General features: G+C 42.3%; 1 protein-coding gene across 1 annotated transcript in view; it reads left to right on the forward strand.

Annotated features, from left to right (window-relative positions):
- The window catches only part of PDIA5 (protein disulfide isomerase family A member 5), a 128369-nt gene that overhangs the window by 55238 nt on the left and 49721 nt on the right, over window positions 1–23410 (forward strand). Inside the window, exons 5-11 of the mRNA XM_009275051.2 lie at window positions 196–241; window positions 6529–6621; window positions 7904–7964; window positions 11825–11892; window positions 16491–16582; window positions 16687–16758; window positions 21268–21404. Of these exons, the coding sequence (XP_009273326.1) occupies window positions 196–241; window positions 6529–6621; window positions 7904–7964; window positions 11825–11892; window positions 16491–16582; window positions 16687–16758; window positions 21268–21404 (569 nt within the window). The remainder of the gene's footprint in view (window positions 1–195; window positions 242–6528; window positions 6622–7903; window positions 7965–11824; window positions 11893–16490; window positions 16583–16686; window positions 16759–21267; window positions 21405–23410) is intronic.

A 23410-nucleotide genomic window follows, 5' to 3' on the forward strand; every position in this document is an offset into this window, starting at 1 on the left:
CCCCTTTTTTGCCCCCTCCCTTTTTCCTTACCCTTCCCCCCCCCCCCCCTTAATTTAGTACTGTAAATTCTACTTAGTTCTGTGGCTTCAGCAGGATAATGTTATTCTGGTTAGTGAGAAGTGAGGGAGAGCAGCTGTATGATTTCCAGCAACGTTACTGTAAGTTAACACTATTCCCCACTCCTTGTTCAACAGGGACGGTGCATTTCATACTGAATATAACAGAGCGGTCACATTGAAGGTAAATTTAAATATTTGATTATTATTCTTTTGGTTTTGCTAGATAGGGGGGAGACATTTGTGGATTAAAAACAGGTGTTGGTACTTTTTCATGCTGAAGGCATGGAAGGGAGGGGGTTAATCTTCATAAACAGCTGTCAGAATGACCTAAAGGTTTTTGTGTGTGTACATGTCCTCCAACCACAGATCCAGGAAAACTGTGTATTATTAAAAAGATTGAACCCATGTTGAACTGTAATGTAAATTGTGAGTTAACTTGCAGGCTGGTAACAAATAGGGATTTTCTTGTTTTGATTACAGGGTGCTATTAATGGCAGTATAACTAAAAGTATTAGCTGATACTGCATTTTGGTAAGGAGTTCTCTGAGGTTTTTAGGTTGTGTGTTTATAAACTTTAAAGGGAGCTGAGTGGCCTTACCTTTTGTCAGATTATGGAACCACAGTTCCTACGGATGTGCCCCGAGTGCAGCAGGGATAAAACAACCTTTCTTCTCCTGCAAACCTTGACACAAAGCAACAGAAAGCAATGTTCTGTGAGGGCAATGGAAGGAAGAAGACATGAAATGTGAAACGAATGTGTAGATCTTGATTGTGGAAATGGTGGACTAAAAGCACAGTAAGCAGGCCGAAAGTGTGCAGCCTTCCTCTGCGAAGCCCTGGTGAAGCACTGGGAGTATCCTCACGTGAGGCTGCAGCCCTGCAATGACTTGGCTTCCAGAAATGACTTCTGGCCAGCTCTGATGCCCAGTTCCCATTTCTCTTCCTCCTCCAGCAAACCCGGCTCTGCACCATCACTGGTCTTGTGGAGGCTTGATGACACCACCTGAGGCTGACATCATTACATTCACTTCCCCTTTCTAGCTTGTTCAGGGGTTTGGCCTGGGATGGAGGAAAGCCTGTGTGAGATGCTACATGAACCTGAGTCTGTCAGAGTGGCTGTTCCTAAGCGTGCTTGCTCTGGACCTTCTTTTTACAGCCAGAGTTGTGGGGTAGCTGATGGGGGGACTGTCTTGGAAGCGTCCCCTGGCTTGAATCACCCATTCAGCCTGCACTTGGGGTTGTCATGCAGGATGCACCTGAGGTGGGGAGAGTAGGACTGTGTATCTTCCCATCTCCTGCAGTAGAAATCTTGCCTGGCGCTAGGAAGGGCAATGTTAGATACCCGGCCTAGTCAGCAAGTGCCTGAGGCTCCTTCTGTAATTAGTGAGGAAATGCACTTGGTGAATTTTTTTCCCTCTTGGTGGGTGGTGGGGCGAGGGAGACTTAGTTGCCTAAATTTGGGTGGTATGAGCAGTGCATGAAATGTCTTTCCTGCCCTCCATAAAGTGCTGCAACCAGGAATTAGTGCTGTCATTCTTCCTTACAGATCGGATCAACTGGAAAGCACCTGCAGAGCCCCAGGGGGCGTTGGGCTGAGAGGCAATCATAGCACAACAGGAACCATACCATTTATTCCTTCAGTTGCGGTTTTGTGATGAGCGTTTCCCCCTTCCCTCTTGCCCTGCCTGCTGGGGAGAAGGAAGCAGCATCCTGTGGACAGGGATGTGCAATTCCAGTGCGGGTGGATGAGAGGTTTTGAAGCTCCCTCCCTCCAGGACCTCTAGTCTTTCTTAATTTAACTGCCCTTGTGAAACCAGCTGCTAATGATTTACAGGTTGGACAGTGCATCAGAGCTGGGCAGTGGTCAAATAACTCAGCTGAGTGTTTACTTGTTCTGCTGCTCACAGCTGCCTGAATATTTTCTGTATTTCTCCCTCTATACCACTTCTCCCTGTTTTCTTCTGTTGAAGCAGTGACCTTTCTTTCTCTCTCTCACCTGTGTTTGTCAGGAATCTCCCAGTACATTACAAACAGCAAGCAGCAGAGCAACACAAATTACAGAGTATCATACCCATTTTACGGACAGGTGGACACACTGAAGAACAGGGAGATTAAAGGATTTGTTTCACATCATTCAGCAAGCTTGTGGCAATAAATCTCGGATCTTCTTTCAAGGCATCCAGTAGACATATTAATATATGTATGACATTTTGGAGAATGATGGACATGGCTCTGAAGAACTGTAAAAAGATTATTCTGAAGTAATCGGCAATTTCATAGATGTGGCTGATCCAGCTGATAGTGTGCTTGGGGGTTTTAAGAAAAGCTTTTCATTTCTTAAAGTAACTAAATCCTTCTGTAATTAGCAGAGAGGCCCTTGTGGGTTTACTGTTAGAAAAATGAGGAATAAAGGATAGCTCAGTGCTCAGAGTGGGGGGAAGTTAGCGGTCAGAACCTCCTGCTGCTGAGACCTGTGTTAGGATTGGGGTATCTGATAAAGGGAGGTGAACTGCAAAATAACAAAGTTCGGCGCTGCAAAATTATTAGGAATAAGTCTGAAGAAATATTTCCAACTCCTTGCAGAAGGGTTTAGGTTCTCACAATACAAAGTGGCTTGTCAATATGAAAGTAGGAACTTGTGGGGTAATGAACATGAGAGGGAAGGAAAGGACAGAGCTCCAACTATGCTGGAGTAATGCAGGCTGTTGTAATGGATTTTGAATTACCAGTCAGGACAGCAGTTGGCTTGAAAATATTGGCCCTGTGCTTAACAGTATTTAAAAGTCAAAGGAACAGAGAGTGGAAGAAGAAATGTTATTGCACCATCTGAGTCCATTGGGTTCCTTCATCTTGTGTCTTGTATGTGATTCTGGTTGCCCCATCAAGTGAAAGGTGTAGAAGTAGTGCCCCCACAGAAGGGCAGTGAGGATGATCAGAGGCACAGATGGCTTGAATATTTACGTGAAGATTCTTGGGCTTGGAAAAAAGGACAGCTGGAGGAGATTATGATAGATATTTGTATAACTGTGAGTAGCTTGAAAAAGGAAATGAATACCTGTTTTTCCTCCGGACTTGGGTGCAAACAGTGGCATTTTGAGGAGGCTGATTTGAAACAAATAACAGCAACGTTTAAAAAAAAAAAGCTGTGGAACTCATAGCTACATGTTGTGAAAGCCAAGAATTTAAAAGTCTTAAAAACCATTTCAGATAGTCATAAAGGATAGATCCATTGATAGTTAGCAAACACAGAGGTCCAAATACAACAGCTGGTGCAGAGTCCATAAACTTAATTAGTTGTTGCCAGAAATTGAGAGCATATACCAGTGTACGCTATGTAAGAATGGTACTAGTATGGTTTTTCTCCAGGTATCTGTAGTCAGGTGCTGTTGGAGACCTAAGCTTAGATCAGTCTGTGATCTTAACTGGTACGTCTGTTCATACATTGCTTTAGCCACACCATGTCCTAATCCTTGATAGTGCCATAAGGCCGGTATCCATGCTGTGTTTATTACATGATGAAGCCTTTTCTGGAGGCTAAAGTACAGGGAGAGTTTTACTCTCCTTCTGAAATGGAGAAAACTCATTAAAGTACAAATCTGCTCAGTACTAGCAAAGGGAATAGACTAACCGAATAAATTGATCCTGCTCTAAACTCTGATTCCTTTTCAAGTCTGCTGTTGTGAGGGGGGTGTGTGTGAAATCAAGGGAAGTCTCTTTATTAGCATCCCTACTGCATTATACTTCAAAGGAGTGAAAAGTACAGGGATGTGTTTCTGTGTGTGTATATATATTTTTTTTTTTTCCAGGTTAAAACCTAGGTCCATATATGATAGCCTCCCTACTGCTATACTTCAAAGGAGTGAAAAGTACAGGGATGTGTTTCTGTGTGTGTATATATATATTTTTTTTTTCCAGGTTAAAACCTAGGTCCATATATGATAGCCAGCTATTGTGCTGATAAAACTTGCTTGCTTTTAGCAGCATAGGCTGGATGAAGCCATGTCCTGCATTCTGCCGAGTTTAACGTTCAAAGCTGTTGCAGGGGTTTGGGCAGCGGGTTACAGCCCAATGTGGCTCTGTCGGTGCCGCGGGGTCAAAGCGGGTCCTGAGCACGTCATGGCAGGACAAGAGCGTTAGCTGATTCTTCAGTGTGGGGGTTGCCGTGGTCTGGACCTTGCTCTGGTTTCTAACCCAGCAGCCTGGGGACCACTGCTTTTCTGTGATTAGAAAGTCCTGTGGTTTGTTTGGTGGAGGGGGGGTTCTTTCCTATTTAAAGGCACACAGGAAGTTCTCTTCACTGCGTGGAGTAATGAGCGCAAGGCAATGTACTGCCTGCTCCTGCCAGAAGACATTACACATCTAATTTTTTTTTCTGTCTTGGCTGAGAGGGAGAGGCTGGATGAATTAAATCTCTTTAATCCCCCATCCTCTAACCACATCTGTTTCTACATGACTGAACTTGGCACGCAGGAATTCTTGAAACTAGCAGAGTCAATCGCATTCATTAGCTATTTGAAATGTTGACCCCTCTCTCCTCCCCTCCAATGTATAGTTGAGGTCTGTGCAGACTGAGAGCGAGCAGAACTTGATGTAGCTTTCCTAAATGTAGAACATCTCTCCTGTTTTGTCCTCTTCTCTCCTTTCCCAATATATTATTAAGTCGTCTTAGGGCATCATTTGGGATGTTAATGCCTCTAGTTTTAGAGCTTTTTACAACTGTAACTCCATTATAAATCACTCGATTTTATTTTTTTTCCTAGCTAGCTGCTTTTGCTGCTAATGCCATATTAAAACACATTTCTTCTCCTTGAAGTGTTTGTGGTCCCAACACTACTACCTCACCCCTTAGGTCTTCTTACTGTGTACATTAAGTGCTTTGCTTTTTGTCTAGTGACTAATATATGCTGCCTCTTGTGATAAGACAAATCTCTTCAATATTAGCTGTGCAAGTAGACAGAAACATAAATATAATAAGTGGATCCTGCCGTAAGCTCTGAATCCTCCCAAGCCTTGCAGTACCAACTGAGATGCAGGAAAAGGAGCTGAACTCCACTATCTGCTGATAAGCTGTTGGGATGTTGTATCAGAGCAGCCCTATCAAAGGCAGAGAAGTGGCAAAAGTGTCTGAGACTGTTTTAGTGGCATGTGTCACCAAGAGTGCCGCTAACCTGCTCTTGAGGAGGTGGAGTACAAACCTGGGCTTTTAGATGGATGCTCATGGTGTGTGTTAGTATATACTTAGCTCTGCTCTTCAGTTGTGAGCTGCTTTGGCAAAATATCCCATGGGCTGTAAAAGGCTTTAATGAAGCTTTTCTTTGCTCCAGCTCCAAGTAAGTTCACTTAGTGTTGTTGCAGCATCATCCACTCACTCTTACAATAAAGGAAGCTCCTCGGGGACCTCACTATGTTACTGGTGTGGCAGAGATCCTGTTTGGGAGTGGACACATACCTACAAGCAATGCCACAGAGAAAGAAATGGCGTCAGTCTGAGTGGTGAATGAATACAGAAAACCAAGTATTATGTCTCTTAGAGCACAGACGTCTGAGGATAACAGTGATCGAGCCTGTGCTTCCGTGTACAGCTGGAAATGGGGGGCAGTGCGACTCTGCTGGAATCCATGGAGAGCGTCTCATTGACTTCGGAGGGCTGGAGTTTCCCTTAGGCTCAGGCTGAAATCGGAACGAGCAGAAAGTATTTCCTTGTGATAAGGAGAATATCTGTGGTCTGCTGAAATGGATAGTTGGTTGCGTGTCAGTCAGGTAAAGCAGTTAGTATGCATGCACGTGTACTCAGCTTGTTGAGTATGAGAGCTGCAGAGTCATAGGGTCTTGTATTTCCCACTTCTCTTGTCATGTTTGCTTCTTACTCTCCTACTTAAAAATCCATTGAGTGCAGTTTCTAGGTAGATGGGTCATAGAGGGAACTATTGGTGCATTGTTCTTCCTCTGACCAAATAAGCAGTTTGATCTTTAAGTGTGGAGTTCATTGCTTTTGCTCACAGCAAGTGTCAGCGTGCCCTCCAACGAGTCCTATTGGATTCAAAGGTTACTCAGATATGGTGAAAGGTATGGGAACCTGACCTCTACATAAAGAGAAATCTTTCCTGCTAAGCCAGGGAGTAGCTGTGGAAGTATTGCAGATCTAGTACCATTGAAAGAGCTCTCTGAAGGATCCTTGAAGCTACTGTCTGTGTGCTGGTCTACTTCCACATCGTTTTCCCCAGTTTTATAGTGGAAATGGGAACTGGTAAGTTGGGATATCAGTTATGAGGAAAGTACACACCAGTGTATCACTTGGTTCTGCAATAGGAGATTTGTGTTCATCTGCATTAGAGCAGATGAGTATATGAGCAGAAAAGCAAAGGCACTAATTGGGTGGGGTTTGCATGACAGCATGGATTTGAGATTAGATGTCTCATGGTTTCCATTCACTTTGCTTTAAAAGCTTTTTTTCCCTGTTTATTACAGTCTATGGTGGCCTTTCTCAAGGATCCAGAAGGTGCTCCACTGTGGGAGGAGGATCCCGAAGCCAAAGACGTTGTGCATGTTGACAGTGAAAAGGTACGTTAGCTGGATAGATGTTCTATATGTTTTATAAATATATGGGATGAAGGGAGTGTGTATGTTTGTGTTAACTCTTAATGAAGCACCGTTATTTCCTTTCTTTGAAAGGGAAGTTTAAAGCACCCAAACTGTTTTTAAGTGACTTGACAAAGTTTGTGGATTGTGATAACTATAAAGTCTCCTGCTTCCCGCCTTCCCCTCCCCTACATGTGGTCATGATATTAGTCTGCCAGCTACACAGCAAGTGTCAAAACATTGTGGATGGTGTGGCGGCAGAGACCTGTTTGTCTCAGGGAAAGTGTAGCAGCTTGCAAGATGCAGTCACTGCAGGATACAAGTAGGAGTTACAACGGTGCTCTTACAACTGCAGGTTGTCCTTAAACCTCGGGTTCCCTCATGTGCCTGAGGTTGTCTCGGGAAGTCTGCAGCAGGAAGGAACAGGATCCAGATCTTGAGTGATTTAACCTTCTACAGTAACTGTCCTCTCAGCGTTTAAGTGCGAAAGCAGCAAATACAACGAAAACTACCTTAAAAAGCCTGTGCCACCACAGAGCTACCCATTATTTTCCCTCTAATATAATCAGCTTGGTCTTTTGTATTAGTTTTCTAGTCTATAGATTTTTAAAACTTAATTGATTGGACTCTAGCTGGTATTTCATAAAGGGCCTTTTCAATTTTCTGGCTTTCATTTTTCATATTAGAAACAGTTATTTTGACATTCAGTTTTTGTAGGAAGATTAATTTTTAATGTTCACTCTCTGTACTCTATTACCAGCCTTCCAAGGGTTGCATTCAATTTGAAAACTTCATCTGGTTTCTCTATCATGCTGGTTCTGAAAAATCTATTCTCATGGCTTCTCATAGCTCTGACAAGGTTTCATAGTGTGGAAACTGAACTTGTTTATTATTGAGTCTGACTTTTTGAATTAGAGTATGGCTTTTTGGAGAGGTCAGGGAAGAAAAAGTTTCCAATCAGAGATTCTGCAGTGAGAATAAACCAAGCCATGCAACTTCCACGTCTCAACAGTGAAGATACTGGTCTAGGATATTTAGCAGATATTCGAATCTATAACAAATTTTGCCATCTTCTTTCAAGTTAAAATTGAGCAAGGAGAAGATACTCAAGTCTTGTCTGTTGGGAAAGATGACCCCTCTTCCCTCAGATAAATGAGCGTATATTATATGAATACATATATTAACTTTTTAAAGTTGTAACACAAATAATAAGAGGCGTCTTTGGGTATAGGTCCGTTTTTATTTTCTTTGGTTCATTCACTAGGAGTTGAGAAGGCTTCTGAAGAAGGAAGACAAACCCCTTCTGATGATGTTCTATGCCCCCTGTAAGTAACCCAGCATGTCCTCTCACCTCTTTCTCCCTTCTCCACTGAGAGATCTCCAAGTCTGAGTAGAAGCCTCACCTGTGCTTCACTAATGACCATCTTGTCCCATCTTTATCATTCAACTCCTTGTGTTGTTCTGCCTGTTCTCAGTTTTCCCCTAGTTGTCCATTGCTTGTATCCTAGTCTTGCCTCTTTCTCTTGTGGTGATGATGATTCTTGCTTGTTGTTCTTTTAAGCAGCTGCTTTCTGTAATTTCTTTACCCGTTGTCCTTTCTAGATTTGTGTTGTACAAGACAGAAACACTGTATGTTGAGTGCATAAGTGTTAATACATCTGTCTGAGAGTGCCTAGCCCTCTGGCCTGTACGGAGCTGTAAGTGCAAACGGGTATTGCACACGCTTTTTACTTTTGCAGTTTGAGCTGTAGCATAAGACAAGCTGGTTCCACACAAGGAAAAGATCTCCAGAGGAGACCATGGAGTTGAAAAAACACAATGTATTTGTTCTTCCTAACTGCAGGCAGAGAGAACAGTGCAGTGGTCAGGAGCAGGAATATCTTTCCTACTCCATCCAGGAGGCACCTTGGGTGTTTACTCACATTGGTAGGAGTAACTTGAATACAAGTGAGATTTCATGGGGTGGGCAAGAAGGAAAGAGAAGAGCACATTGGAGTCATTGCATTTCTTTTGTGACCTTGACCTTGTATTGCTGCTATCTTGTCATTGCATTGGCTGCTTGTTCCTTAATTTTGCAGATTTATAACTGCTTTTTTTTGTGCTTCCTGGTGACTGGTACGTGAGAGGCTTTCCAGCTCTCAAAACAAGATGGTGTTGCACTGGAGTTGTTGCTCAGCTGGAAAGCAGGGGAGCCATGAGAAAGGAATGCACGTGTGACCTAAGCTAGAAGAGCCTCCCAGCGCTGCCCTGATAGGGAAATTGATGTTAGGCACCACTAGCAATTTGCTGGCTGATTCTCTTTAAAACTGTGTCCCGTGGCAGCATTATCTTGTGTTTCCCAGTGTATTTTCTCTTGTAATTACTGCCTGAAACGCCATTCTACCTTTTTAGTGTCACCTGAGTACTGCCAAGATGGACAGAATTGCCCAAGACTTAGTTTATGCATCACTAAGAGAATGTTTTTTCCTTTTAATTAAATTAGTTGCAGCTCTGTGCCTTCAGACTCTGCAGCAGGATGGTCCTGTGTGGCCTGGCATGGCGCATGGTTGCTCCCAGTCAGTGCTGCCGCCTTAGCATCAGTGGGAGACGATACGCCTGCTCTGCCTGTAAATTGCCCCTTCAGGGAGAGTTCAGCTGCAGAGTGCTTTCACAGTTTACCTGTATCATGAGTAATTGTTTTCCACAACTGAGTCTCTTCCTGAAATGCGACTTATCTAATCCTTTGTTCTCTTTGAACCGTTCCCCCAGAAACCCTCCTCCTTCCAGTTTCTCTTCTTTTGAAGTGGCAAAACACCTGCTAGTCTTCAGTGCTGTAATACTTTTGCTGCTTTCTAAACTGCTGTGAAGGAGGCCTACTTGTAAGTTGTTTTTTTTTTTTTTTCCCTCCCCTCTGATTTTGCAATTCTTAACTCCCTCATCTTTTATTTAACACACAAGACCTTCTAACTTGGTTCTTGTCCAATTTTTCTTTTCTTACTCCTGTTACTGGAGACAGAATACATCCAGCAGTTGCATTAAAGTACTGGCTTTGGGCAGCTGAAGTTACTGGTTACATACAGGTGTTACCTTTCATAACTGGGAGCAGCAAATCAAGGCTGGTCACTAAAGGAAATTCTGCTTTTCTTTACTTGTAAGGGGCGAGTCAGGGAGGTGTTTGGCACAAGAGGACATGAGAGGCTTTGTCTGGGAAGCTACGGGGAAGACAGCTGCATTATTTCTCTGCTTTGTTGGAAGCAGGAGCTTTAGATTCACTGTGGCAGATTCATAGGAAATGGGCTCTTTCATTACGTACCAGTGCAGAGGGAGATGAAAGTGACTGCAAACTTTAAATGTAGTTTCTTTAATATTTCAGGAATGCTTGGTCTGGGTAAAACAACTCAGAGCAAAGGCATGCTTTCCTTAGAAGATATTACCTGCCATTTGGAGACCATTCACTGTACTTTTGGACCTATATTATAAAGTCCGACAGCACTAAATATGAAAAATTAGGTATACTTACAGGCATTCAGATTTATTTGTAGTTAACTGTCAAAGACTACTCCTGCAGGAGACGGTCTGGATTTGGCAACAAAAAGGAGCTGTTTATAATGTCATTGAAAACAGGGCTTTAAAAATGGAGGTGTTAACTAGTGGAGACACTAATATGTGTTTAATTAAGCCCCTCCTTTTGAGTCAAAATACAAGAAGAAAGAACAGAAGAAAATTCATTTTCCAGGTTACCCTTTTATGCCTGTATAGGGATATATGTGGCTTGACAGCGTCCTCAACAGTATAACCCAGAAATGCGTGGGCAGGAGAAGTTGTACTGAAGTGGGTTTGGGAGCGGTGAGTTTGAGGCAGCAGTAGAGCTGGGAATGGAAGGACTATAGGGGTGATGGCTGGGTGGAGGAGGCTGGTATGTGCCTGTGCTCCAGAAAGGGAGTCCAGGGAGCGGTAATAGGTTGAAGAGGGGAAGAGAGAGAGATGGATAGCTGGGGGAGTTAGGGGCCTGAGGCTGCTGAAGAGAGAAGAAACAGAGGATCCAGAGATGGTGTTAACAACTCATATCTTTTGTTGTCTGTCCAGTGGTTTGGATGAAGCTGCAAGACCTCAGTGGGCCTCAAATGAGTGGTCCGTGCCCACCAAGAAATCGTCATTTTGACCAGCACTAATTTAGCAACCTCACTGGCGATTTCAGCAGAGAGATCAAAGGTGGAAAGACCGCAGAAACAAGAGCTCTCTTTCCTCTGATTAAAGAATGTTCTTCCCAGGCATGCTGATGTGATCCTAAACCAGTGGCTGCAAAATCTGTTCCTCCTTTCTGGAAGATACTTTCAAAACTCTTGTCTCTTCACCAGAATAAAAATGTTGACTGCTGTCCCGTGGTGGACCCAAGAGTTTCCACAAAAAGTGTCTGAAGTGCTTGGCCGCAGCTTCTTTTTTTTCATGCTGTCTGCACTCCTGCTCCTTCCCATGTGCATGCATGTATTTTACTTGGCAGGGGTGAAACCTGCTGCTTACAAGGTGATTTAGTGCTAATCTGCTTAGCACTTGAGAGCGTCATCAAACAGCTCTTAGCACACTCCAGCTATACATTGGTAGTCTTCCTCACTTGCCGTTTGTCTTTTCCTCTGCACGTAAAGTTATTGTATCTTACAAGGGCTGTTACTTCTTCTGAGTTATGTCTTCTCAATTAACAGAGCACTGTTTACCTTTTGATGTCTGTTTAATGTGTTTAGGAAGTGTGTCTCAAATGAATTTCAAAGACTTGTTAAGCTGGGATGAATCTGAAGTACCTCTCCCCTCCCTTAAAGACCAGAAATGCACAAAGCTTTTTTTTTTGTGTTCACAAGCATGACATGTTCCATTGACTTTTGAAATGTGAGTTGCATCTTAAGTTCCCCTCTGGGTTCAGCTCAGAGCCTGAGGAATATAGGATGGTGTTACTCTTTCCAAAACTGGGATGAGAAATGAGTACGAAAATGAATAGCATGAAAAACATGCAAAAATAGCTGCATGTAACAAGAAGTAACATCCTTAGAAACTAATAATCTAATAATTATTTAGTGAAATAGATAAGGAATTTTGTTTTAAAATTTTTTGTATATTAAAAAAATGTAGTTTCATATGCTTTGGAACATAGATCCTGTAGAACAATCTGAATAGAGTTGTTGGCATATTACTTATACAATTTCTTTTTTATCAGGGTGTGGTGTTTGTAAGAGAATGATGCCATCTTACCAGCAGGCAGCCACCGAACTGAAGGGTAAATATGTAAGTGAGAAGATAAGATTTATATAAAATTTTAAAAAAATCCTTTTAACACTTTATTTTTTTGAGTATTTAAAACCGCAAATACTTACTGAAGTGGGGAATTCTTAAGCAAGTCGAAACAAAACAGAAATGAATGACTCTGTTCCAGATCCCTTCAGGATTCTCTCTCTTGGTTTTTATTCTTTTTAAACCTTTGGAAAATGAGGTGCTAACTCACTTGCCCTTTAAATCCAGTGTAGTTCTTGCCGTGGAAAAATGGGCTCTGACTCTATAAAGTTTTATGTTTAGCTTCTAATTTGTGAGTTTGTTGAGCTCATGTTGGTAAAGATAATGAAATGTTTGCCATAATGGGTTTGATCAGGTTTTTCACCTGATGTTTCATAGAGGGATTAAGGATGGATGCCCTTACAGTAATAATCCACTTTTTTAGTGGAGAATCAGTGTCGTGGGAGGGGGATTTCCTTACATTAGCTACTGATCATCCTCCTAGCCACTAAGCATAAGCATTAATAAAATCTTATAGTTTTAATATAGCTCTGTCAACAAAGTTAGCATTCATACCAGATTGAAATGAAAATAAGTTTTGACCATAATAAAATTCGTCAACAGCAGTCACAATAATTTAGTTACCTGTTTGTACTAATAAGGCATATTGATCTCTCTAAGCAAGTTGAAGGCACTTCTCAAGTCAAGGTTTGATAATTTGCTTAATGTATAATTTATATGATGCCAATAATACATGAGTGACAAAGAATTAGGATTGTTGTTTCATAGCTTTAGCTGGATTTGGTCTGATCCTACCTGTTGGATCATTCACTGTCGAGTTTACAGGTTTCCTCGGGAGAGGCAGCGTATGATGAGGAAAAGATGAAGCACTGCGGTTCATCGCTGGGGCAGCTCTGGCCATTGCTGCTCATAAGCACCGAGTACTGTCAGACTCCCCCATGTCCTCGCAACTAGTTGTTTTCAGAAGTGTTTTCTCTAAATCCTTGTTTGCTTACGACTGAAATGCGTGGGAGTTGTTCAGATTTATTTAGGACATGGTACAACCCTTGAAGATATTTTCAAGAGCTTTTTCATCTAACCAGGCAGCACTCTAATGCCATCTCCCCTCGGTGGAGGGCGCGCCACGGTCTTTGGGAAGGCACTCCCATCTTGCATGGCGGGTACATTGCGAGGCATAGGGTGGGCAGGAATTAGGAGTGTAAAGAATCACCTATAGAGGTAGTGGCAGAGAGAAGGCATGCTGCAGGGCACTGTGTTCTCCTGCAATTATCCCTTCCTTGTTCATGTGCAGCTCGTTTTATTAAATTCAGACCAGAGAATTTAAAACTCCACATCTATTCTAGCTTGATTATTTCCTTCCTCACTTGGAAATGGTTTCTGTAGATCCGGGCTAATCCTGCACAGCTGAGTGACAGGGCTGTAGCACAGCTCTGAGACTGGCAGTGCCTGTGCTCAAGGCAGCTCAGGTCAGGGGTGCTTTCTGCACTGGCATGTTTTTAGTGCAGGATCAGATCAGAGGAAAGTCCAGTTATGCTACTGCCACCCGTGTCTTTCACAAAAATCAGTCTGTTCATCTAAATTTGACCTAATTAGCTTCCTGAGTGGGATGTGTACACAGTTTGCCATTTCTAAAGTTAACTATGCTGTACCCATCATAAATTATCCATGGGGTACCTTAGAGCAATGTTGACCTCCAGATCAGACTTTGCTGGGAAGTTTATGATTCGTTTGGCCTTTTAATCTGACCTGTCATTAGCTGTCAGGATGTGCCAGGCTCAAAAACTATTATTGCTATTATATAGCAGGAAAATGAAGTACAGTATTGCCTATTCAATAGGTCATAAAAATGAAAAGGTGAACTGTACCTGTCGTTGGTTGCATGTTCTCTTGGGACTGGTTGTTTCTTGTCCCAGTACTGTTACTGAGAGGAAGGCAGGGTGGCATTTTCAGTGTTAGATTTGGTTTAGATCTTGCAATTCCATTACACCCAGTGCAGAAGGAAAAAGGGGACTCCGAATCGGAAGAGGATGGCTTATTTCATCCTTGGCACGAGAGATTCCCATGGTTTGTGGGTAGGGTGGGCTCTGGCGAGTGACTGTCACAGATGCGCTATGGCCCCAGTGCAGGGAGGAACTGGTGGTCAGCAAAGCACTTCAGCATCTCCTTAAGGCCCATGGACTTCATGAGTGTGCCAGAGTGCTTTACTTGGTAAAGACTGGCTTGAGCATATGTTTAAGTGCTTTCCCCCTTTGGTGCTAGTCTTTTTTTTTTTGGCAAAAACATGAGACTTCAGAAGCATGAAGTTCCTGCACTTATTTCAGATATCAAATAAAGGAAGCCTTTGTTTATTCTGTTCATTAAACTTGGTCTAGGAAGGCTTCAAGTAGTGGTGTGAGGTACCAATTTTGGAGCAATCCTGTCAAGAAAACTGTGAAGCAAGGGAGGGGTCACAGTAGAACAGGAATGGTCAGAAGCCCAGAAGACATGGCCAGCTAGGAAAGGTTCAGAGTCAGTTTAGGTTATAGGTAGCTTGGTGGAGAGCGGATAAGTGTTGAAGTATGTCAAATGTCACTGCAGAGGTGAAAGGAATAAACTGATCTTCGTGTCTGCTGTGGCTATTACAAGAGGTAATGGACTTCAATTTAAGTCAGGGTCATTCAGTCGTTTGCTAAAAGCAAATTAGCTAAACATCTGGCAGGAGCAGCTTAGGTATGGAGGGAGGACCGTGGCTTTGGGTAGTAGGTGTATTTTGATGGTCTCTGACAGCCTGATACTGCATAATTCTGTGATTATAGGCCAGCTAAAGCTGTTACTTTTGTCATTAAAAACAAATCCAATTGTAATAGGCTTTTTGCTAATTATGCTTCATATGATGTATGAACACTAGAATGAATCCAAGTTATTGACTTGTATCAGTCACCGCAAGGATGGGTGGACACAGTGAAATTGTAGCAGAATATCTGAAATGGCTGGGAACGCCCATTTAAAACCTAGGAAATCCTCTGAAAGTTCACGGCAAATGTGAAATCTGGTAGACTGGTGTTTATGAGGGAACTAGTTAATGAATCTGGTTCTCGCTTTATAAAGCAACCACTGTGTCTTGATCCTGTTGCATTTACAGACCCTCAAGTGGTGACATAGAGGATAAGGGAAGGGGAGGAATTTGGTCTAGATAATCTCATACGAATTAAGTCAATCTGGTTGTTGGAACTACAAGGAAAATTCAAAGTAAGAGACTTGGCCAGCCAGTATAAACCCTATTTCTGTACTCTTCTCAGGTAGCTTTCCTTTATCCTTTCTCAGAATAGGGGAGAGGAAACAAAGTAGTTTTTTGTGAGTTTCCAACACATTCTTAGAAAAGGCTGACCTTCAAACGAGGATTTTCTGCTTTAAGATTTATTTCATGCTGTCTCTGAGCACATTTGGTTGGTCTGTGCAGTTTGCTGCAGTCAGGAACCTGGTATTAAATTCTGATGTGGTATTTCAGCTGGAAGAAGAAAGTCCTGGTTTTGGAGGGGGAAGGAGGAGGTGTGTGGATTAAGACCCTACTGCTAAAATGATTTAAGCTGTCAATGCCATTAAACTAAGCTAATCATGAAGTGGTATCTCAGCAGCTCGCTGGTTGAACGACCTCCATGTGAATGCCACACCTACAGAAACTCAGAATCAGTCCCATCTTCAAATTTTCGGGTCAGAAATTTTTGGAAGACAATTGGACAGGGCACAGGATAAGTCGTAGGAGCCCTGAGCCTGAAGCTTGGGGTGAAAGGGCTCTGGAGGTGGAATATGGGTTGGGATAGAGGTAAGGAGAGGGAAGGAGAGGCTTTTTGGTTCACTTGCTAGTCTGAAAAGTGACTATGCTTTTGTGCCCCTCTTGATATCTGTAAGACAAGGTTAATTCTTAACTTTCATTATACCCTACTGGTCAGGTAATTTAACATATTTAAAGCATAAATGCCATGTGGTGTTTCCTGGGCTCATGGAAATAGGGCACGTTTTACTTTCACATCAGTGTAATGCTGATTTCCCCTTGCCATCCAGTAAGTGCATTTTTGAACTGGGATAACAGCAGTGCTTGGTCGGTTAGAGCTTCTGGACATGAGCTGAGATTGTAAATTCATTGCTGGAGTGGAAACCAGAGAGATGAGGGTGGAACTTCTTGTGTCCTAGCTAATGTTTGGATGTGAACTAAGCCACGTACTTGCAGAAGAAGAAAAAAAAAATCTAGTTAGGCTTGTAGCTTAAAATCGAAACACACAAAGAGAGCATGAGTAGTGCAACTGAGAGAATTCCCTTTAGGTGTTTCTGTTAGTGGGTGAATAAAAAGAAATGGAGACACTTCCAGAGCAAGGAGGAGGTGACAAGCTGGTTGGTGTGTGCTTTCTGTGGACTAGACTCATATTGCTCTGTTCCCCCTTGCACAAAATCAGAAAAACTTCACTGCCCTTTACAGAGATCCCCTTACTTTACAGCAATATGAATGAAATCAGAATCTGCCCAGAGCTTAGTTGTTTTTACTTTACAATTTTTTTTGAAGAGTTATGTTCCTGCTGTATTATAAGAATCAATAAAATTATGCTCTGTTTTTTCAGGTTCTTGCGGGGATGAACATTTACTCTGCTGAATTTGAAAGGATAAAGGAAGAATACAATGTCCGGGGATATCCTACAATCTGCTATTTTGAGTCAGTTATGTTTTGCTACTACTTTAGAAATCACACACTCAACTATAATTGCATGTTCTTATCTTCCAGGGAAAGGACTAAACCTTGGTTTGTTGTTTTTACAGGAAAGGAAGGTTCCTGTTCCACTTCGAGAACTATGGTGCTACCGCGGCAGATATAGCAGAATGGCTGAAAAAGTAAGGCATTGAACTTCACGCACTCCACCTTTTATGTACTCTTCATTATTTACAGAATGTAATGGTTTAGGAACAGCCACCTCTCCCTCATTCCCTCTGCTCAGAAGAGCAAACAAAACTACCCTGCTGAGATTGGCTAAACTAGTACAGAGAGATTGCCTAATGTTTGGTTTTAAGCATGCATGCCTTGCATTTTACAATTGCATTTCATCTGTAATAGGAGACTGTCTGTAGACCAAAATAAATGCAGGTACACAGATCTCAGCTTCATTAAAAATGCTACCTTAAATTTCCAGTGATCTTGTGTGCCTGAATGTAATACCTTGCAAAAGGTCTGACTTTGTTGTTCTATTAAAAATGTATATACCAAGTGCACAGTTCTCATTGCTTCTTCAGCCTTTAGCTGGAGCCTTTAGAGTGTCTTGCAGAGACAAACAGGAGATCAAGGGGCCCGGATTGCTAGTCATTTTTACAAAGTCTGTGTTTCCTGTCATGACATGAAGTGGTGTTGAAAGCATCTTGTTCTACCTAAAGAGAGCTATTTGCAGTCATTAATATTTTGGGGGCTGAATGAGCCTATGGGACTAGCGGGAGAGAGACAGATGGAAAAAGTGTGTGAGTGTGTGTATAGTTGCTCTTCAGCTGGTGCAAATCAGCACATCGTCAGTGAAGCTGATAGCTCTCTCCAGCTGCTCTAGTCTGGTGATGGAGAAATGCTGTTAGCAGTTAGCCCTGGCTCTTGGATGTTATGTCATCTTTGTAACCCTCCCTTGTTTGCTGCAGCCACGGAAATAATCTTGAAATGAAGATAATAAAAGGAAACAAATGCATGGGAAGGAACAGACAGTTGCAAACTATGGTGATAATACAGCTTAGCAAAATTGGCTCAGAATAAATGTGTTTTACTGTACCAGTGGGGCTACGCTGGGGACATGCGCATGGTTGCAGGCAGGCCAGGGTCTTCAGCAGTGGTAGGCTAGGTGCTTCAGGATTGGGAACCCATGGATAAAGTGACAGCAGCGTTCCTGTTAGCATCAGGAGGTACAAACACTGCAGGCAAGTACTGCTCAGTGGATCAAAGAGGAGGAATTTAGCCATAGTCTTTAAGCCTCGTTTAGTCCATTAAGCCTTTAGATATGAATGATCAAGGTGGCAACTCCAGCAATGCTGAGGAGATGATCAGCCCTTGGAGCAAGGATATGACTTCATCACCTGCGCTTTATTATGCTTTTCAGTTTTGCAAGGATGTGGTTATCTCTTGGCTACCACATGTGAAATGTTAGATGTTTGGGGTGGGTTTTTTTTCCCCTGTCTGCCCACATAATATCCAGATAATCCTTGTAATATGCAGTGCCTTTATATCAGTGCTGTGACAGCAAGTGAACACACAGCTACTGGAGGCAAAGCAGAACAGCTGCAAGCTCTTTCCAATGATAATCTCTGCTAACAAGCCACTGTGGGCTTTGGCTGATAGTTCAGCAGTCCAGAGCTAAAGACAGCTGTTTGTCCTCACTTAGTGTTGGTGCATGCTTATTAGTTTCCCAAAAGATGATCTGAGCAGTAGCCTTCTTGCCCCTGTTTTGTATAATAAGTACAACTTTTAAGGAAACCACATTGAGAAATTATGCATACTTGAATTTTGCCAGTAATTGATGTTGCAATTAAAACCGTATACAGGGTAAATCTGCTACATGCATAGTATTATATTACTCTGAGGAATCTGCAGTACACATAGTCAAATGGTATGGAAAGGTTTTAGGAAAGCCAAAGAGTGTAATTAGATAGCTGCAGGGTGTATAGGCTATATTTCAGAATAGTATAATATTAAAATTGTGTCAGGAAGTCGCTCTGATGCGAGATGTTGGTCTGTGGAGCAGGGGCACGGCACTGCCAGAGCATACATGGCAGCCTGTGGCGAGGAAAGCCAATGCGTTTTTATACTATGCATGCATGTGCTGTAATCATAGATTCTCGAAAGAGAATCCAGCAGACATTGAGCCATATGAAATGACCTATTTTTTGTGGACACTAGGTACACGCTGCAGAAAAGCAACTGTTTTCTCTTCTCTCTCCCCCTTCTTTGTTTTTTCCCTCTAAATGTTACTGGTAAAATGCTGAAAGCGGTTGATCTAATTTTTTTGGGAGGTCATGATATAACTTAATGGAGGTTAAAATTATTTAAATTATTGAAAGGATGTTTTCCATGTTCTTTCCTCTCAGAACAAGAGCTGCTAGTTTGGAGGGCTCCAACACCTTTTCTTTTACTACTTATTGAAGGTGCTTTTTTCTTACGCTGAAGTGTGCTAATGCATCAGGCTTACGGATACTTAACCTCTCTTATCTTCCTAATAGGCACTGGCTACTATCTTACAGAGTTTCAGATGTTTTCATGAGGCGATAGAGAGAAACCATCATACAGCCTTACTTCCAACACACAGCATTATTAACATGAGAGATACTATGTTGTACATACCACAATTCTTTTTCTTTTTTCTTTTTTCTTTTTTTTTTTTTTAACCTGATACACAGCTGTATCAGCCTGGATGGTAGGCAAGCCAGACAGCTTCTTGCTGCCTTCAGTAGCTGCTTAGTTTGTCTTGCTGTTTTTATGGACTCCTCTCGGGCCCTTCCTCAGCACCAGCTACTCAGTTAAATCAAGAACTTGTTCTCTGTTCTTAATTGAATTAGCTCTTGATAACTCTTCCAGATTTCTGTCATCCTATTTTTGTTCTTCAGGCGTTGGATGTGCCTTGTCTCAGTTTTAAATGACATTTTAGATTTTGCTTGTTGCTTCCTCCAGGCCTTGAGGTGCTTCTTACCGACTCCTGTGTAGGCTTATTAGCATGCACAGCATTTTAAATTGGGACATTTGAATAAACATCCTGTGCCCCACTTTACTAATTCGTTACTGAAATAGGTCATGCCAGGCCCTGTTAAACACAATGTTCTCCCAGTGCTTTGTAGCCACTGTGTCCATGTTCATCATGCTCTGCCTACTCAACCCAGCTCCCCTTCCAAACTCATTAAGTGTCATGGTGTTTTCTGGAAAACCTTCACTTTACCATGATACCTGCAGATTATTACTCTCTTACAGGCTTGGCAACAAGCAAACTGATTATCTGCTAAGCTTTTAGAGTAAACTCTTGTGGACGGGGACCTGCCTCCTCTTCTCTCTCGGCTGCTTGGCCGAGTGCAGCTCCTATCTTTGATGTTTGTTTCTTGGTTCATTTATCATATAAGCAGCAGCAGAGGTGTGCATCAGTTTTGCATGGGTTGCTTAATATTCTTGGATCATACCCATTGCTTACATCAACAGAATTTGCTATCTGAATCTGTGTATCTCTCTACTGTTTTTTTTAATCAAACTAGGCTTTCAGCCTAGAAATGAGGAAGGCAGCATAAATGAGTTATCATCCGTTTGCCATTCCTCGTTCCAGGCAGCTAACACAATAATACATTTTAATCAAAAATAGTAAATCTGCTTTCACCAGAGATGGGGAACATCCAGACCTGTACTTTGCCAAAGAATTTGGGGAATTTTGGGGGCTATTTGGAACTCATTACTACAACTGGCAAGGATAAAATAGTTTCTAAGTCTGGCTCCAAACGTTCGTATGTTTGGGTGTCCTTTATGTGAACACTGCTTTAATAAATAAAATGTCAATTAGCATAGTTTAGTTCTCATCTGCCAAATTCTCTTTTTAAGGTACATTAATAAAAGCCAAGAACAATTGTTTAGTGGGATGACAAGCACTGAACTATTTTCCAGATTTGCCACCGTGTCTTTGAGCAGTCTCTCTGGCTCTGATCCATCAAAGATGGTTAAACTCAATCATAGTGAAGTCAGTAGAACATGTCACTTATCTTTTAGGTTAAGCATGCAGTTGAGTAGCTTTGCTGAATTAGGCCTACAAGCCCACTGCTGAGTGAGGACATAATGATGCTTCCCCAGGTCACAGGGTTGTTCAGGGTAAAACTGTATATTCCTGGGGAAATGGTCTATGTAGCTAGCTCATGGTCCCAACACTGCACTTCCTTCTTTCTCTGTCAGCCCTAATCATGCTGTCAGTATTCAAGATGACTGGTTAGATTGGCTGTTTCTGCTCGCTACTTTTTTTCTTTCATTTGCAATGGCTCCTGTGAACTACAAAGTGTGAATACTGTGAGAAAGGGAGCATCCTGCTGAGGAGGGTAAAAGAGTAACAGAAAATGCATCTGCTTTCTATAATGTAATAACCAAGCAGTCTGGTTATCTCCTCGCTCCATCCCCTTCCATTGCTGATCTGTTCTCATGAGCTTCTGGTGGATTTTTTTATTCCTCCGCCAGTTTTATCTGAGTTTCAGTGCTTATGAGTTCTGGGTGGGTACAATTATGGAAGCTGTTCAGTAGGGTTAGTGTGTCATACATATATGGACATCTGCACAAAGTGGTTCCTTGCAGTCCGACTTGCCAAAATGACTGCTTAGCATCAGAGAGCTGCTTTTCAGCTGTGTCTGTCTGTCTTGTAGCCCACAGGCACCTCAGCCACAGGCTCCGGAGACTCCCTGGGCAGATGAAGAAAATGTAGTTTATCACCTGACTGATGAGGACTTCGACAAGTTTATAAAAGACCATTCATCTGTGCTAGTGATGTTCCATGCACCATGTGAGTGTGTTTTTTTTCTATTCTGTACCCTGAGCCAAATGCTTGCTGACAAAACCAATGATGATTTTCTGTGGAGGTTGCACAGAGCCGTGAACTCAAAGTCCAGGCTTTTCTTGTTTGTGATGATTGTTAGATACACAAGGCATGAAATGTTTGTGAAGTTGCTGACTTCAAGTTTCGGATAGAGATGTGCTGCTGGAAGAGACACTTTGGAGGCTGAGTCAAAACATAACTGAAGAGTATAATGATGCTGAAATAGTCTGAGGACTTACCATTTTACAGCATGATTTCCCAGTTTCAGCTTGTCTTCTGTGGTGTTTGCTTTCAAAGCAGAGCTGTGATTGATTGAGCAGCTCAACTTGAGAACGGTGAGCTCCTGAGTCCTTGTTCATGGCTGCTGATGTGTCATTTTGAGCATTTTCACTCCTCTGCTGCAGTTTGTTCTCTGGCAATGTAAGGGGTGATGGTCATTATGTGTTGTGCTGAAGAAGCATGCTAAAACTTGATCTAAATTCAGAACGTCCCCAGGACTTCTGAAAACTAATGCAGAGCTGGTAGTGATACTACTTACTGTTCGACTGAGAATGCATTGGGATGACTTTTTTCATGACTTGACGTTTTAGCTTGAGCAGTACAATGCAGTGGGTTGCCCAGAGGTATTGCCTTCAGAACCACGTCGTCCTCCTGTACACTGTTGGGTGGAAGAGTGCGTTAACCACTTTGTTCACTTAGGATGTAAGTTGTTTCAGCTACATAGCTGGTTCTACCAATTCTTTGTGCCTGCGATGGAAGGTTCAGGCTCAAATCTGCTATGTTGGGTGATACACAGCTTCTGTCTCTTCTTGCTGCTGTGCTGGCAGTTGCACTTGGGCGAGATGTTCATTTTCATGGGCATAGATTTGAAGGTTAGGGCTCTGGAGGCAGGCTGTGTGCTCACAGCTGAACAACGGAGGGTCTTGGCACAGAGGCTGAAATCCTGCTTCCCTTTAAGCCAGCAGGAGTTAGCTGCAAAATGCCTTTTTTGAAGATCTGCTCATAAGACTCATTTGAAAAACATACCATAATGAATTTCCTTTGCCCGATGAAATGTCTAGGGATTTGATCCAATGAAGCAGGTGACTGGCTGCTGTTTTGTCGCTGTGTTCGCTGGATTATTTGTACTAATGAAAGTGGGACCGGAGATTAACGCCTGGTCCGAAAACCAAAACACAAGTAGCAGAACTGATGAAGCCTGGTTTGCTCAGAAGTTATCCTTTGTTACCCAAATCCTTCCTTCCCCCAGATTTCCATGCACCCCGGTGTGCAAGCGACAGCACGGGCTGCTGCTCCTCGGGAGCTGTACGCTCGCTGGTTTGGCTAAACAATGGCTGCCAAACAGAAATGTAACTGCTGAATATCCCTCCTTTCCCTCTCTGTGCACAATGGTTAGGGATAAGTGTCCTCTCTCTCTAGCCCCAGATTTTTGTATATTTACAGAGATTTAGTCATATTTGAAAGCTTTGCTGTTTTTTGATTTTGTAAATGGGCAAAGGAGTCCAGTCATCTATTTGGGAGGAGGAAGAGGGGGAAGAAATCAATGGTTGGCCCTGTAAACCTCATTCCTTTAGGAAGTCAGATTAAAAATAGATGAATACACACAACTACAATCAAATTTTATAGTAAATTCAAGTTAGTTATAAATGTGAATAAGGCTCTATTCAGTTTTTAGGGATTTTTAATATTTTCTAAAACACAAATAATACAATTTTAAGTGTAACAATATTGCGTGACCTATTTGGAGAGGAGGGGCACTTCCAGCTAGGTATGTTTTGTACTAAGGGGCATTCTGTGCTAAGGTACAACAGTACTTTGGCAAATGCTGTTTTAAAAGTAAATCAAATGCCTGAATTGGGCTGTTGCAATCTCCTGATAACATGTTCCAGCTGTTTAGAATTGGGATAAAGAATGTTCCTTGCCAGAACAACTCCATTTTAAATGCAACTTGAATATTTGGGGCATTTTATTTA

The sequence above is a fragment of the Aptenodytes forsteri genome, unplaced genomic scaffold (assembly GCF_000699145.1).
Source record: "Aptenodytes forsteri isolate BGI_AS27 unplaced genomic scaffold, ASM69914v1 Scaffold255, whole genome shotgun sequence".
In the NCBI taxonomy this organism is placed as follows: Eukaryota; Metazoa; Chordata; class Aves; order Sphenisciformes; family Spheniscidae; genus Aptenodytes; species Aptenodytes forsteri.